Source organism: Pseudopipra pipra, chromosome 15 (genome assembly GCF_036250125.1).
Source record: "Pseudopipra pipra isolate bDixPip1 chromosome 15, bDixPip1.hap1, whole genome shotgun sequence".
Classification (NCBI taxonomy): domain Eukaryota; kingdom Metazoa; phylum Chordata; class Aves; order Passeriformes; family Pipridae; genus Pseudopipra; species Pseudopipra pipra.
The window spans coordinates 2,900,264-2,912,624 of record NC_087563.1 but is presented as its reverse complement, the minus strand read 5'-3'; the positions used below and the strand labels follow the sequence as shown (position 1 = coordinate 2,912,624).

At 55.2% G+C, this 12,361-nt stretch overlaps 3 protein-coding genes across 3 annotated transcripts in view; all 3 read left to right on the top strand.

Annotated features, from left to right (window-relative positions):
• The window catches only part of LOC135422374 (protocadherin beta-15-like), a 38,136-nt gene extending 26,941 nt beyond the window's left edge, over positions 1 to 11,195 (top strand). Inside the window, exon 2 of the mRNA XM_064671463.1 lies at positions 10,134 to 11,195. The gene's annotated coding sequence lies outside the window, so the exon portion shown is untranslated. The remainder of the gene's footprint in view (positions 1 to 10,133) is intronic.
• On the top strand, positions 949 to 4,102 carry LOC135422380 (protocadherin beta-15-like). The gene has a single exon (XM_064671469.1). The coding sequence runs from the start codon at positions 964 to 966 to the stop codon at positions 3,835 to 3,837; it is 2,874 nt and encodes a 957-aa protein (XP_064527539.1). The 5' UTR covers positions 949 to 963; the 3' UTR covers positions 3,838 to 4,102.
• Positions 6,800 to 11,195, top strand: LOC135422375 (protocadherin beta-15-like). The gene has a single exon (XM_064671464.1). It carries the CDS (start codon positions 7,078 to 7,080, stop codon positions 9,949 to 9,951), a length of 2,874 nt encoding a protein of 957 aa, XP_064527534.1. The 5' UTR covers positions 6,800 to 7,077; the 3' UTR covers positions 9,952 to 11,195.
• Positions 11,196 to 12,361: the final 1,166 nt, after the last annotated feature.

Below are 12,361 nucleotides of genomic sequence, written 5' to 3'. Positions count from 1 at the left end.
CCGAGTTGTGAAAACCTGTTCATGGTCTTTGGGTGCATTGCATGAAAACTCCAAATGTCCTTCAAAGAGCATTTTCTGAAAGTACACTCAAGATGAGCTTGTGAAACGAACTTTGAGTTTGATCTCCTCATTGCTGTTCCTGCATTCAGCAGAACTGAACTGGGAAGCTGTCCCAGCATGACTTTCTGGGTTTGTGTTAGAGCATTTGCATTCTGCTTTTTGCCCTTTTTTCCTTGTACTCTCTGCACTGAGTTTAAGCATTTTTTTGCCTATTCCTTTTAAGAAGTACCGTCATCCCATCTAAAGTAACTGATACCTTTAATAATGTGTGTGATGCACGGAATATTCAGAAAGCTTCAAACTGTCTGTGTTGTGCTGAAGTTTTAAAGTGTAACATTCTAAAGTGGGATACACCTGAGTGTAAAACCTGAAAAAACGTGTAAGAGTGAAATAAAGAGAGTACCTTAATTCTTGGCGTGGAGAGAGATGTCTTTGTAGGGAAGTGCTTTCTGGGAAAGCTCTACCAAGTTTTTTCAAAAGTCTGGGAGTTTTTTTCTCAGTATGTCCTCTCAGTGAGGTAATGTTTGGCGGGTACATGTGTTGAATTTGGAGATGCAGGCGATAGAGCGTTCAGTGCCGTGCCCGTGCTGTTACCGCTGCGCTGCCACTGCGGAGGCTCCGGGCAGGTTGGTCTGTTCTGGGAAGTTTTTTCAGTCTTTCCGGGCTCAGTCTCTGTCTCACGCTGCATTGGGAAACGCCTTGTGCTGCTTTTACCGCCGCGTTTCTTGAAAGGCACTGACTCGCGTGTCGGGAGCCGAGGGCTCTCTGCTTCCGGTGGGCTGTGGGCAGCGGGGAACAGGGAGAGACGAGGGGGACGTTCCGTTGCTCCCCGTCTTATAGAACTCAAGCGGTGGACCCTCATGGCTCATCCCGACCCTTGCCGGCACTTCCCTCCCCGCTTCCATGTGCGCGCGTCCTGCCCCGGGCTCAGCCGCGGGCGAGCGGCGGCACCGCGCGTGTGCGCGCGTGTCCGTGGGCCGGGCCGAGCGGCAGCGCGGGCAGCGGGCGGCGGCGGGCGCAGTCCCAGCGCGCACCGCTGGGTGGTGGTCTCGGCTAAGGCGCCGCCGAGCCCGACCCAGCCCAGCTCAGCACAGCCAAGCCCAGCCCAGCTCCCAACAGCCCAGCCGGGCGGAGCGGGCAGCGGCTGCGGCAGCGAGCGCTGGCTCTGCCAGCCGAGCCTGGCACACCGCGGCTGCACTCCGGGCTGCCGACCAGACCGGAATACAGAGGGAGAAGGAAGGCATCCGACAGCCGCCGCTTTCTGCGGGGACTACGCGAGAGATCCGCGAGAAGGAGATCGGACACCGCCGCCGCCGCCGCCGCCGGAGGAGGGCCATGGCGATGGCAAGGCAAGTGCTTTGTGTGTGTGCTTTGCTCTCCCTGGCGCTCGCTCGCTCGCAGCCCATCCGCTACTCCGTGGCCGAGGAGGCGGACAGCGGCTCCCTCGTAGGCAACCTGGCGCAGGACGCGGCGCTGCCGCCGGCGCAGCTCTCGGCTCGCCGCGCCCGCCTGCTGGCCGAGGACGGCCGGCAGCACTTTCGCCTCGACCGCGCCAGCGGCCGCCTCGTCGTGGCCGACAGGCTCGACCGGGAGCAGCTGTGCGCCCAGGCCGACACCTGCACGCTCGCCTTCGAGCTGCTGCTGGCCGACCCGCTGCAGTTCTTTCGGGTCGAGGTGGCCCTGCACGACATCAATGATCATTCGCCCGCTTTTTCTGAAGAAAGAGTCACTTTTAAGATCCCCGAAGGGAGTGGCCCTGGCTCTGTTTTCCCACTGGAAGCTGCTCGGGATCTTGATATTGGTAGTAACAGCGTCCAGGCATACAGCATTGCTCCCGAGAATGGGTACTTTAGCGTCTCCTATGACAGTCAGAGTGAGGACGATAAATTCATTGACCTTGTTTTGGAAAAGCCGCTGGACAGAGAGGAGCAGGCAGAGATGCATTTCAGTCTCATTGCTGTGGATGGGGGTTCTCCACCCAGGAGTGGGACCACCCAAATTCACATTCTAATTCTGGATGCAAATGACAACTCCCCAGTCTTCACACAGAAGGTGTACATTGGGCAGGTTTTGGAAAATGCTGCATCGGGCTCTGTGGTCCTGACTGTGTTGGCAACTGATCGGGATACTGGAGTTAATGGAGAGATCTCCTATCAATTCAGCCACGCAATGGGCCAGAGGGAATCACTGTTTGAGACTGATTCCATAACAGGAGAAATTAAACTCTTGAAGTCTCTAGACTTTGAGGTAGCAGAACATCATGAACTCCATGTGAGGGCCATAGATGGTGGGGGACTCTCGGCAGTGTGCAAGGTGTTGGTGAAGGTGTTGGATGTGAATGACAATGCCCCGGAGCTGGTGGTCAGTTCCTTCAGCAGTCCCCTCCCCGAGAACTCAGCGCCCGGCACAGTCGTTGCCCTCTTCAGTGTCAGGGACCGCGATGCCGGGGCCAACGGCAAGGTCTCCTGTGCCCTCGACGATCAGCTCGTCTTCTCCCTGCGCCCAGCCTACAAGAATTACTATGAGCTGGTGACGGTGAGTGCCCTGGACCGCGAGGAGACGGCTCAGTACATGGTGACGGTGACAGCAGCAGACGCGGGCTCCCCTCCTCTGACGAGCAGCCACACCTTCAGCGTGGCCATCTCGGACGTCAATGACAACGCGCCTGTCTTCAACCAGAGCTCGTACACCATGTACGTGCGTGAGAACAATGTGCCCAGCGTGCTGGTTGGAGCCGTGAGTGCCGCAGATGCCGACGTGGGGCTCAACGCCAAGGTGACCTATTCGCTGTCAGCGGGGCAAGCGGCGGAGCGGCCTTGGTGCTCGTGCCTGTCGGTGAACTCGGAGAGCGGGCAGGTGTTTGTGCTGCGAGCGCTGGACTACGAGCAGCTGAGGCAGAGCGAGGTGGTGGTGAGCGCCTCTGACGCGGGTTCTCCTCCGCTGCGAGCCAACGTCACCGTCCGCCTGCTGGTGCTGGACGAGAACGACAACGCCCCGCTCGTGCTGTACCCGGCGCCCGACAGCGGCCCGGCCTCCAGCGAGCTGGTGCCTGTGTCGGCTGAGGCGGGCTACCTCGTCTCCAAAGTGGTGGCCGTCGATGCCGACTCGGGGCAGAACTCCTGGCTCTCGTACCACCTGCTCAGGGCCACCGACCCCGGGCTCTTTGCCGTGGCTGCCCAAAGCGGCGAGGTGAGGCTCAGGAGGCCCGTGACAGACAGAGACAGCGTCAAGCACAAGCTCGTCGTCCTGGTGCGAGACAACGGCCGCCCACCCCTCTCAGCCACCGCCGCTCTCAGCGCACTCCTGCTCAAGGACTTCTCCGACCTGCGCCAACCGCACGGCAGCCCCGCCACCGACGACCAGCCCGGCTCCCTCACCACCTACTTAATCCTTGCCTTGGTCTTCGTCTCCCTGCTCTTCCTCGCCTCCACAGCAGCCTTCGTGGCTCGCAGGCTGTGCAAGAGAAAGGAGCTGAAGGCTGCCCACGTGCTTGACGGGGCCGACAACTTGCCAAGCGGCCTGGCCGAGGCAGCTGCTGCAGGGACCCTGCCCCACCCCTACTGCTACGAGATCAGCCTCACCACGGGCTCGGGCAACAGCGAGTTCAAGTTCCTCAAGCCCTTCGTCCCCGGCCTGACACCACAGCCCTGGGCCATGGGTGGGGGCCCCAGTGAGGAACAGGTTTTCCCTTGTGTCCCTGTCCCCACAGAGGACGTGACACCGGAGGATGCTGGGACTGTCTCTGCAGAACAGTTCAACCGTCTTTCCTTTAACTAGCACGGGGTTGTCACACCCAGAGGCTTCATGCCTTGTGGTAGGCAGGGATGCAGGCTGCAGCCTGTGGGAATGGTTTCTGCAGAGGAAATCTGTATTTGCAATTGGCATAACCAAATTCTGGAAAATTGTAAGTCAGGGAATGCTTGTGTTCCACTAAAACCCAAGAAGTAAACAGAATAAAGGGAACCTAAGCTCCTTCACTCAGACATTCATATGTTTCAGGTCTGTTAAGACCATTCTTGAGAGGCTTTAAGAATATGGTTTGCTCTCCAGTTAAACTAGCTTATGGAATCATAGAATCAGATGGGTTGGAAAGGACCTCTGTGATCATCAAGTCCAACCCTTGATCCACTACCACCACAGTTGCTAGACCATGGCACTAAGTGCCACGTCCAGCCTCATCTTTAAAACCTCCAGGGATGGAGAATCCACCACTTCCCTGGGCAGCCCACTGCAATGGCTGATTACCCTCTCTGGAAAGAATTTCTTTCTAATATCTAACCTAAACCTCCCCCGGCGCAGCTTAAGGCCATGCCCTCTTGTCCTAGTGCTGATTGTCTGGGAGAAGAGACCAACCCCCACCTGCCTACAACCTCCTCTCAGGGAGTTGTAGAGAGTGATGAGGTCTCCCCTGAGCCTTCTCTTCTCAAGGCTAAACAACCCCTGCTCCCTCAGCCTCTCCTCATAGGACTTGTGCTCCAGTCCCTTCCCCAGCCTTGTTGCTCTTCTCTCGACCTGCTCCAGCCCCTCATGTCCTTCCTGAACTGAGGGGCCCAGAACTGGACACAGCACTCCAGGTGAGGCCTCACCAGCACTGAGTCCAGGGGCAGAATCACTTCCCTGGTCCTTCTGGCCACACTGTTCCTGATCCAGGCCAGGATCCCTTGGCCCTCTTGGCCACCTGGGCACACTCTGGCTCATGTTCAGCCTCCTGTCAATCAGCACTCCCAGGTCCCTTCCTGCCTGGCTGCTCTCCAGCCACTCTGGCCCGGCCTGTAGAGATGCCGGGGGTTGTTGTGGCCAAAGTGCAGGACCCGGCCCTTGGCCTGGTTGAACCTCATCCCGTTGGAACCAGCCCAACTCTCCAGCCTATCCAGGTCCCTCTGCAGAGACCTCCTGCCTTCCAGCAGGTCGACACTCCCTCCCAACTTGGTGTCATCTGCGAATTTGTTAATGATGGACTCAATCCCCTCATCTAAATCATCGATAAAGATATTAAACAGGACTGGGCCCAACACTGATCCCTGGGGAAACCACTGGTGACCGGCTGCCAGCTGGATGCAGCTCCGTTCACCAGCACTCTCTGGGCCCGGCCCTCAACCAGTTCCTGACCCAGCACAGAGTGCCCCTGCCCAAGCCGTGGGCTGCAGCTTTTTCAGGAGTATATTATGGGAGACAGTGTCAAAGGCTTTGCTGAAGTCCAGACAGACACATCCACAGCCTTCCCCTCATCCACCAGGCGGGTCACCTTATTGTAGAAGGAGATCAGGTTGGTCAGACAGGACCTGCCCCTCCTAAACCCGTGCTGGCTGGGTCTGATCCCTTGTCCATCCTGTGGGTGCTGTGTGATTGCACCCAGGATGATCTGCTCCATAACCTTGCCAGGCACTGAGGTCAGACTGACAGGCTTGGAGTTTCCTGGGTCCTCCTTCTGGCCCTTTTTGTGGATTGGTGTGACATTCACCAACTTCCAATCATCTGGGACCTCCCCAGTGAGCCAGGGCTGTTGGTAAATGATGGAGAGCTCTTGTCACTCTTGCTGTCACACACGACCGTGGACCTTTAATTCTACTCTGTAACAGTATGGCACAAACAGTGGGACAGACAAGCCTCATTCTTGCTTGAATGCACAAAGAACTTTTCCCAGCTCAGGAAAATGAGGAAGTTGTCAGCACAGGGTCACAAGGACATGTGAGCACCAAGCACTTTTTTTCCTGGGTTCCTGATGTCTCTATCTGAGATGTGTGGGCCCCGTGTGCTTTGCTTTCTTGTCACTATGTCAGCCAATACAGCCACTGTGTGTTTCCTAATCTTCACTAGTGATGCTCGGTGAATCAGGGAATTCCTGCCATTCAGCCATTGCAAAGGAGGCAATTTCAGCTCAGCCGGCAAGGAGGGTATTTTGATTCTTTGAGTACAGAGGTCTGATGTTCTTTATGTCAGAGAAGAACAGCAGAATGCACAGTAAGATCTTCCTTTGGCCGATAAGAGGGGATTGGCTGTTCTGTCTTTTTGCAGTACAGCAGCACAAATGGTGTTGGGGTGGGCTGCAACTGTACAGAGTTGTTAAAACATGTTCATTGTTTTTGGGGGCATTGCATGAAAACTCCAAATGTCCTTCAAAGAGCATTTTCTGAAGGTACAATCAAGATGAGCTTGTGAAAAGGACTTTGAGTTTGATCTCCTCATTGCTGTTCCTGCATTCAGCAGAACTGAACTGGAAAGCTGTCCCAGCATGACTTTCTGGGTTTGTGTTAGAGCATTTGCATTCTCCTTTTTGCCCTTTTCCCTTGTACTCCCTGAAATGATTTTGAGCAATTTTTTGCCCATTCCTTTTAAGAAGGACTGTCACCCCATCTGTAGTAACTGATACCTTTACTAATGTATGTGATACACGGAATATTCAGAAAGCCTCACTGTCTGTGTTGTGATGAAGTTTTAAAGAGTAACATTCTAAACTGTGATACCCCTGAGTGTAAAAACTGAAATAGCATGTAAGAGTGAAATAAAGAGAGTACCTTAATTCCTTGCATGGAAGAATCTCTTGTAGAATCAATCATTCAGAAAAGGTCTGTCAAGATTTTTCAAAAGTCTGGGAGGTTTTTTCTCATTTTGTCCATTTCTTGAGGTAATGTTGGGTGGGTCCCTATGTGTCTAGAGCTTGGCGATGCTGATGGTAGAGTGTTGAATGCCGTACCCGCGCTGTTACCGCTGCGCTGCCACTGCAGAGGCTCCGAGCCTGTTTGTCTCTTTGGGGAAGGAAGATCAGTCTTTCCGGGCTCAGCCTCTGCCTCACGCTGCGGTGGAAAACGTTTTGTGCCGCTTTTACAGCTGTGTTTCTCGACGTGCGCGGACTCTCCTGCCAGGAGAGCAGAGAGCTCACGGCTACACGCGGGCTGTCGGAAGTGGGGAGCGCGGACAGACGCGAGACAGGTGACGGAGCTGTCTGTGCGCTGGGAGTCAAGCGGCGGCCCCTCATGGCTCATCCCGACCCTTGCCGGCACTTCCATCCCCGCTTCCATGTGCGCGCGTCCTGCCCCGGGCTCAGCCGAGGGCGAGCGGCGGCACCGCGCGTGTGCGCGCGTGTCCGTGGGCCGGGCCGAGCGGCAGCGCGGGCAGCGGGCGGCGGCGGGCGCAGTCCCAGCGCGCACCGCTGGGTGGTGGTCTCGGCTAAGGCGCCGCCGAGCCCGACCCAGCCCAGCTCAGCACAGCCAAGCCCAGCCCAGCTCCCAACAGCCCAGCCGGGCGGAGCGGGCAGCGGCTGCGGCAGCGAGCGCTGGCTCTGCCAGCCGAGCCTGGCACACCGCGGCTGCACTCCGGGCTGCCGACCAGACCGGAATACAGAGGGAGAAGGAAGGCATCCGACAGCCGCCGCTTTCTGCGGGGACTACGCGAGAGATCCGCGAGAAGGAGATCGGACACCGCCGCCGCCGCCGCCGCCGGAGGAGGGCCATGGCGATGGCAAGGCAAGTGCTTTGTGTGTGTGCTTTGCTCTCCCTGGCGCTCGCTCGCTCGCAGCCCATCCGCTACTCCGTGGCCGAGGAGGCGGACAGCGGCTCCCTCGTAGGCAACCTGGCGCAGGACGCGGCGCTGCCGCCGGCGCAGCTCTCGGCTCGCCGCGCCCGCCTGCTGGCCGAGGACGGCCGGCAGCACTTTCGCCTCGACCGCGCCAGCGGCCGCCTCGTCGTGGCCGACAGGCTCGACCGGGAGCAGCTGTGCGCCCAGGCCGACACCTGCACGCTCGCCTTCGAGCTGCTGCTGGCCGACCCGCTGCAGTTCTTTCGGGTCGAGGTGGCCCTGCACGACATCAATGACCATTCGCCTGTTTTTTCCGAGGAAAGTGTCACTTTTAAAATCCCAGAAACGAGTGACCCTGGCTCTCGTTTCCCTCTGGAGGGGGCTCTGGACCTTGATGTTGGTATAAACAGTATTCAGGCATACAGCATCTCTCCTAAGAATGAGTACTTTAGTGTCTATTCTGGTACTCGGAGTGACGATGACAAATATGTGGAACTGGTTTTGGAAAAGCCACTAGACAGAGAGGAGCAGGCAGAGATGCATTTCAATGTCATTGCTGTGGATGGGGGTTCTCCACCCAGGACTGGGACCACCCAAATTCACATTATAATTCTAGATGCAAACGACAACTCCCCAGTGTTCACACAGGAGGTGTACCATGCGCGGGTATTCGAAAACATGCCAGTGGACTCTGTGTTTCTGACTGTGTTGGCAACTGATCAGGATGAAGGAATTAATGGAGACATCTCCTACGAGTTCAGGAAAAAATTGGACCACAGCGACCCAGCATTTGTGATTAATCCCATAACGGGTGAAATTAAACTTAGAAAGACTCTTGACTTTGAGGCAGCAGAGCATCACGAACTCCGTGTGAGGGCCACAGATGGTGGGGGACTTTCAGCAATCTGCAAGGTGTTGGTGGAGGTGTTGGATGTGAATGACAATGCCCCGGAGCTGGTGGTCAGTTCCTTCAGCAGTCCCCTCGCTGAGAACTCAGCGCCCGGCACGGTCGTTGCCCTCTTCAGTGTCAGGGACCGCGATGCCGGGGCCAACGGCAAGGTCTCCTGTGCCCTCGACGATCAGCTCGTCTTCTCCCTGCGCCCAGCCTACAAGAATTACTATGAGCTGGTGACGGTGAGTGCCCTGGACCGCGAGGAGACGGCTGAGTACATGGTGACGGTGACAGCAGCAGACGCGGGCTCCCCTCCTCTGACGAGCAGCCACACCTTCAGCGTGGCCATCTCGGACGTCAATGACAACGCGCCTGTCTTCAACCAGAGCTCGTACACCATGTACGTGCGTGAGAACAATGTGCCCAGCGTGCTGGTTGGAGCCGTGAGTGCCGCAGATGCCGACGTGGGGCTCAACGCCAAGGTGACCTATTCGCTGTCAGCGGGGCAAGCGGCGGAGCGGCCTTGGTGCTCGTGCCTGTCGGTGAACTCGGAGAGCGGGCAGGTGTTTGTGCTGCGAGCGCTGGACTACGAGCAGCTGAGGCAGAGCGAGGTGGTGGTGAGCGCCTCTGACGCGGGTTCTCCTCCGCTGCGAGCCAACGTCACCGTCCGCCTGCTGGTGCTGGACGAGAACGACAACGCCCCGCTCGTGCTGTACCCGGCGCCCGACAGCGGCCCGGCCTCCAGCGAGCTGGTGCCCGTGTCGGCTGAGGCGGGCTACCTCGTCTCCAAAGTGGTGGCCGTCGACGCCGACTCGGGGCAGAACTCGTGGCTCTCGTACCACCTGCTCAGGGCCACCGACCCCGGGCTCTTTGCCGTGGCTGCCCAAAGCGGCGAGGTGAGGCTCAGGAGGCCCGTGACAGACAGAGACAGCGTCAAGCACAAGCTCGTCGTCCTGGTGCGAGACAACGGCCGCCCACCCCTCTCAGCCACCGCCGCTCTCAGCGCACTCCTGCTCAAGGACTTCTCCGACCTGCGCCAACCGCACGGCAGCCCCGCCACCGACGACCAGCCCGGCTCCCTCACCACCTACTTAATCCTTGCCTTGGTCTTCGTCTCCCTGCTCTTCCTCGCCTCCACAGCAGCCTTCGTGGCTCGCAGGCTGTGCAAGAGAAAGGAGCTGAAGGCTGCCCACGTGCTTGACGGGGCCGACAACTTGCCGAGCGGCCTGGCCGAGGCAGCTGCTGCAGGGACCCTGCCCCACCCCTACTGCTACGAGATCAGCCTCACCACGGGCTCGGGCAACAGCGAGTTCAAGTTCCTCAAGCCCTTCGTCCCCAGCCTGACACCACAGCCCTGGGCCATGGGCGGGGGCCCCAGTGAGGAACAGGTTTTCCCTTGTGTCCCTGTCCCCACAGAGGACGTGACACCAGAAGATGCTGGGACTGTCTCTGCAGAACAGTTCAACCATCTTTCCTTTAACTAGCACGGGGTTGTCACACCCAGAGGCTTCATGCCTTGTGGTAGGCAGGGATGCAGGCTGCAGCCTGTGGGAATGGTTTCTGCAGAGTAAATCTGTATTTGCAATTGCCATAACCAAATTCTGGGAAACTGTAAGTCAAGAAATGCTTGTGTTCCACTAAAAACCAAGAAGCCAACAGAATAAAGGGAACCAAAGGTCTTTCACTCAGACGGCAGTAGGTTTCAGACTTGATTCAGCCATTTCTGAGAGGCTTTAAGAATGTGATTAGATCTCCCAGAGAAGATCTTGTCTCTCTTGCTGTCACACAAGACAGTAGACCTCTTCTGTAACGGAATGGAGTAGCTAGGCAGAGAAATCTCATTCTTGCTGAAATGCACAGAGGCCTTTTCCCAGCTCAGATAAATTAGGATGTTGTGAATAATGCCACAGTGTTGTGTAAGCACAGCACTCTTTCTTTCCTGGGTTCTGGATGTGTCTTGATTGAGATGTGTGGGCCCTGTGTCCTTTGCTCTCTTGTCATTATGTCTGTCTGTGCATCCCTAGTGCTGCCTGATGAATTAGGGATTTGCTCCCATTCAGCCATTGCTATGCAGGCCATTCCAACCCAGCAGGCAAGGAGGGTGTTTTGACCCTTTCAGTACATCAGTCTCATCTTCTGTATTGCAGAGTAGAGCAGCAAAATGCACAATAAGTTCTTCCTTTGGCCTATATGGGTGGTTGGGTGTTCTGTCTCCTTGCAACACAGCAGCACAAAGAGTGTTGGGATAGACTGTAACTGCACAGAGTTGTGAAAACATATTTGTTGTGTTTGAGGTGCATTGCATGAAAACTCCACATGTCCTTCAAAGAACATTTTCTGAAGGCAGAATCAAAATGAACTGGTGGAAAGGACATTGAGTTTGTTCTCCTCCTTGTTTTTCCTGGATCCGGAGGCTTCTCAATGGAATGGAAAGCTATCCCCTCGTGACTTTCCAGTTTTATGTGAGCACATTTGCATTCTCTGTTGACCTTTTCCCTTCTAGTCCCTGAACTGTCTTTGAACATTTACTTGCCTATTCCTTTTTAAAAGGACTGTCACACCATCTCTAATAACTGATTTTTTGAATGATGTCTGTGAGGAATGGAATATCCAGAAAGCCTCACGCTGTGTTGTGCTGAAGTTATAAACTGTACCATTGGAAACTGGGATATCCCGGAGGGTAAAAACTGAAATAATGTGTAAGAGTGAAATAAAGAGAGTACCTTAATTCCTGGCGTGGGGAGAGAAGTCTTTGTAAAGATGTGCTTTCTGGGAAAGCTCTGCCAAGTTTTTTCAAAAGTCTGGGAGTTTTTTTCTCAGTGTGTCCTTTCAGTGAGGTAATGTTTGGTGGGTACATGTGTTGAGTTTGGAGATACAGGCAATAGAGCGTTCAGTGCCGTGCCCATGCCCTGCTACCACAGCCCTGTGCCGTGGCCGGGGGCCCCAGTGAGGAACAGGTTTTCCCTTGTGTCCCTGTCCCCACAGAGGACGTGACACCGGACGATGCTGGGACTGTCTCTGCAGAACAGTTCAACAGACTTTCCTTTAACTAATACAGGGTCAGCACAGGCAGAGGTTTCATGCCTTGTGGTTGGAAGTGTTGCATGTTGCAGCCTGTGGGAATGGTTCCTCCAGAGGAAATCTGTATTTGCAATTGGCATAACCAGTTTCCAGAAATTGTAAGCTAGAATATTATTGTGTTCCACTAAAAATCAACAAGCAAACAGAATAAAGGAACATAAACTGTTTCACTCAGACATTCATATGTTTCAAGTCTGTTAAGGCCATTCTTGACAGGCTTTAAGAATGCTGTTAGCTCTCCCAGCTAAGCTCTTGTCTCTCTTGCTGTCAGACAAGACTGTGGACCTTTAATTCTGTTTTGTAACAGTATGGCACAAACAGTGGGACAGACAAACCTCATCCTCACTGAAATGCACAATGACCTTTTCCCAGCTCAGGAAAGTAAATAAATTGTCATTGCTGTGTAACAATGCCATGTGAGCACCAAGCTCTTCCTTTCCTGGGTTCCAGATGTTTCTGCATAAAATATATGGGCTCTGTGCACTTTACTTTCTTGTCACTGTGTCAGTCAATACAGACACTGTGTGTTTCCTAATGTTCACTGGTGTTGCCCAGTGAATCAGGGAATTCCTGTTACTCAGTCATTGCAAAGCAGGCAATTCCAGCTCAGAGATCCGGCAATTCCAGCTCAGCGGACAAGGAGGTATCTTGACCCTTTGAGTACAGAGGTCTCATCTTCTTTGTGTCAGAGAAGAGCAGCAAAATGCACAATAGGATCTATATTTTGACCGGTAAGAGGGGATTGGGTGTTCTGTCTGCTTGCAGTACAGCAGCACAAACGGTGTTGAGGTAGACTGTAACTGTACAGAGATG

Coding starts and splice junctions, on each gene's coding strand:
- LOC135422375 (XM_064671464.1), top strand. CDS start 7,078: ATGTGCGCGCGTCCTGCCCCGGGCTCAGCCGAGGGCGAGCGGCGGCAC.
- LOC135422380 (XM_064671469.1), top strand. CDS start 964: ATGTGCGCGCGTCCTGCCCCGGGCTCAGCCGCGGGCGAGCGGCGGCAC.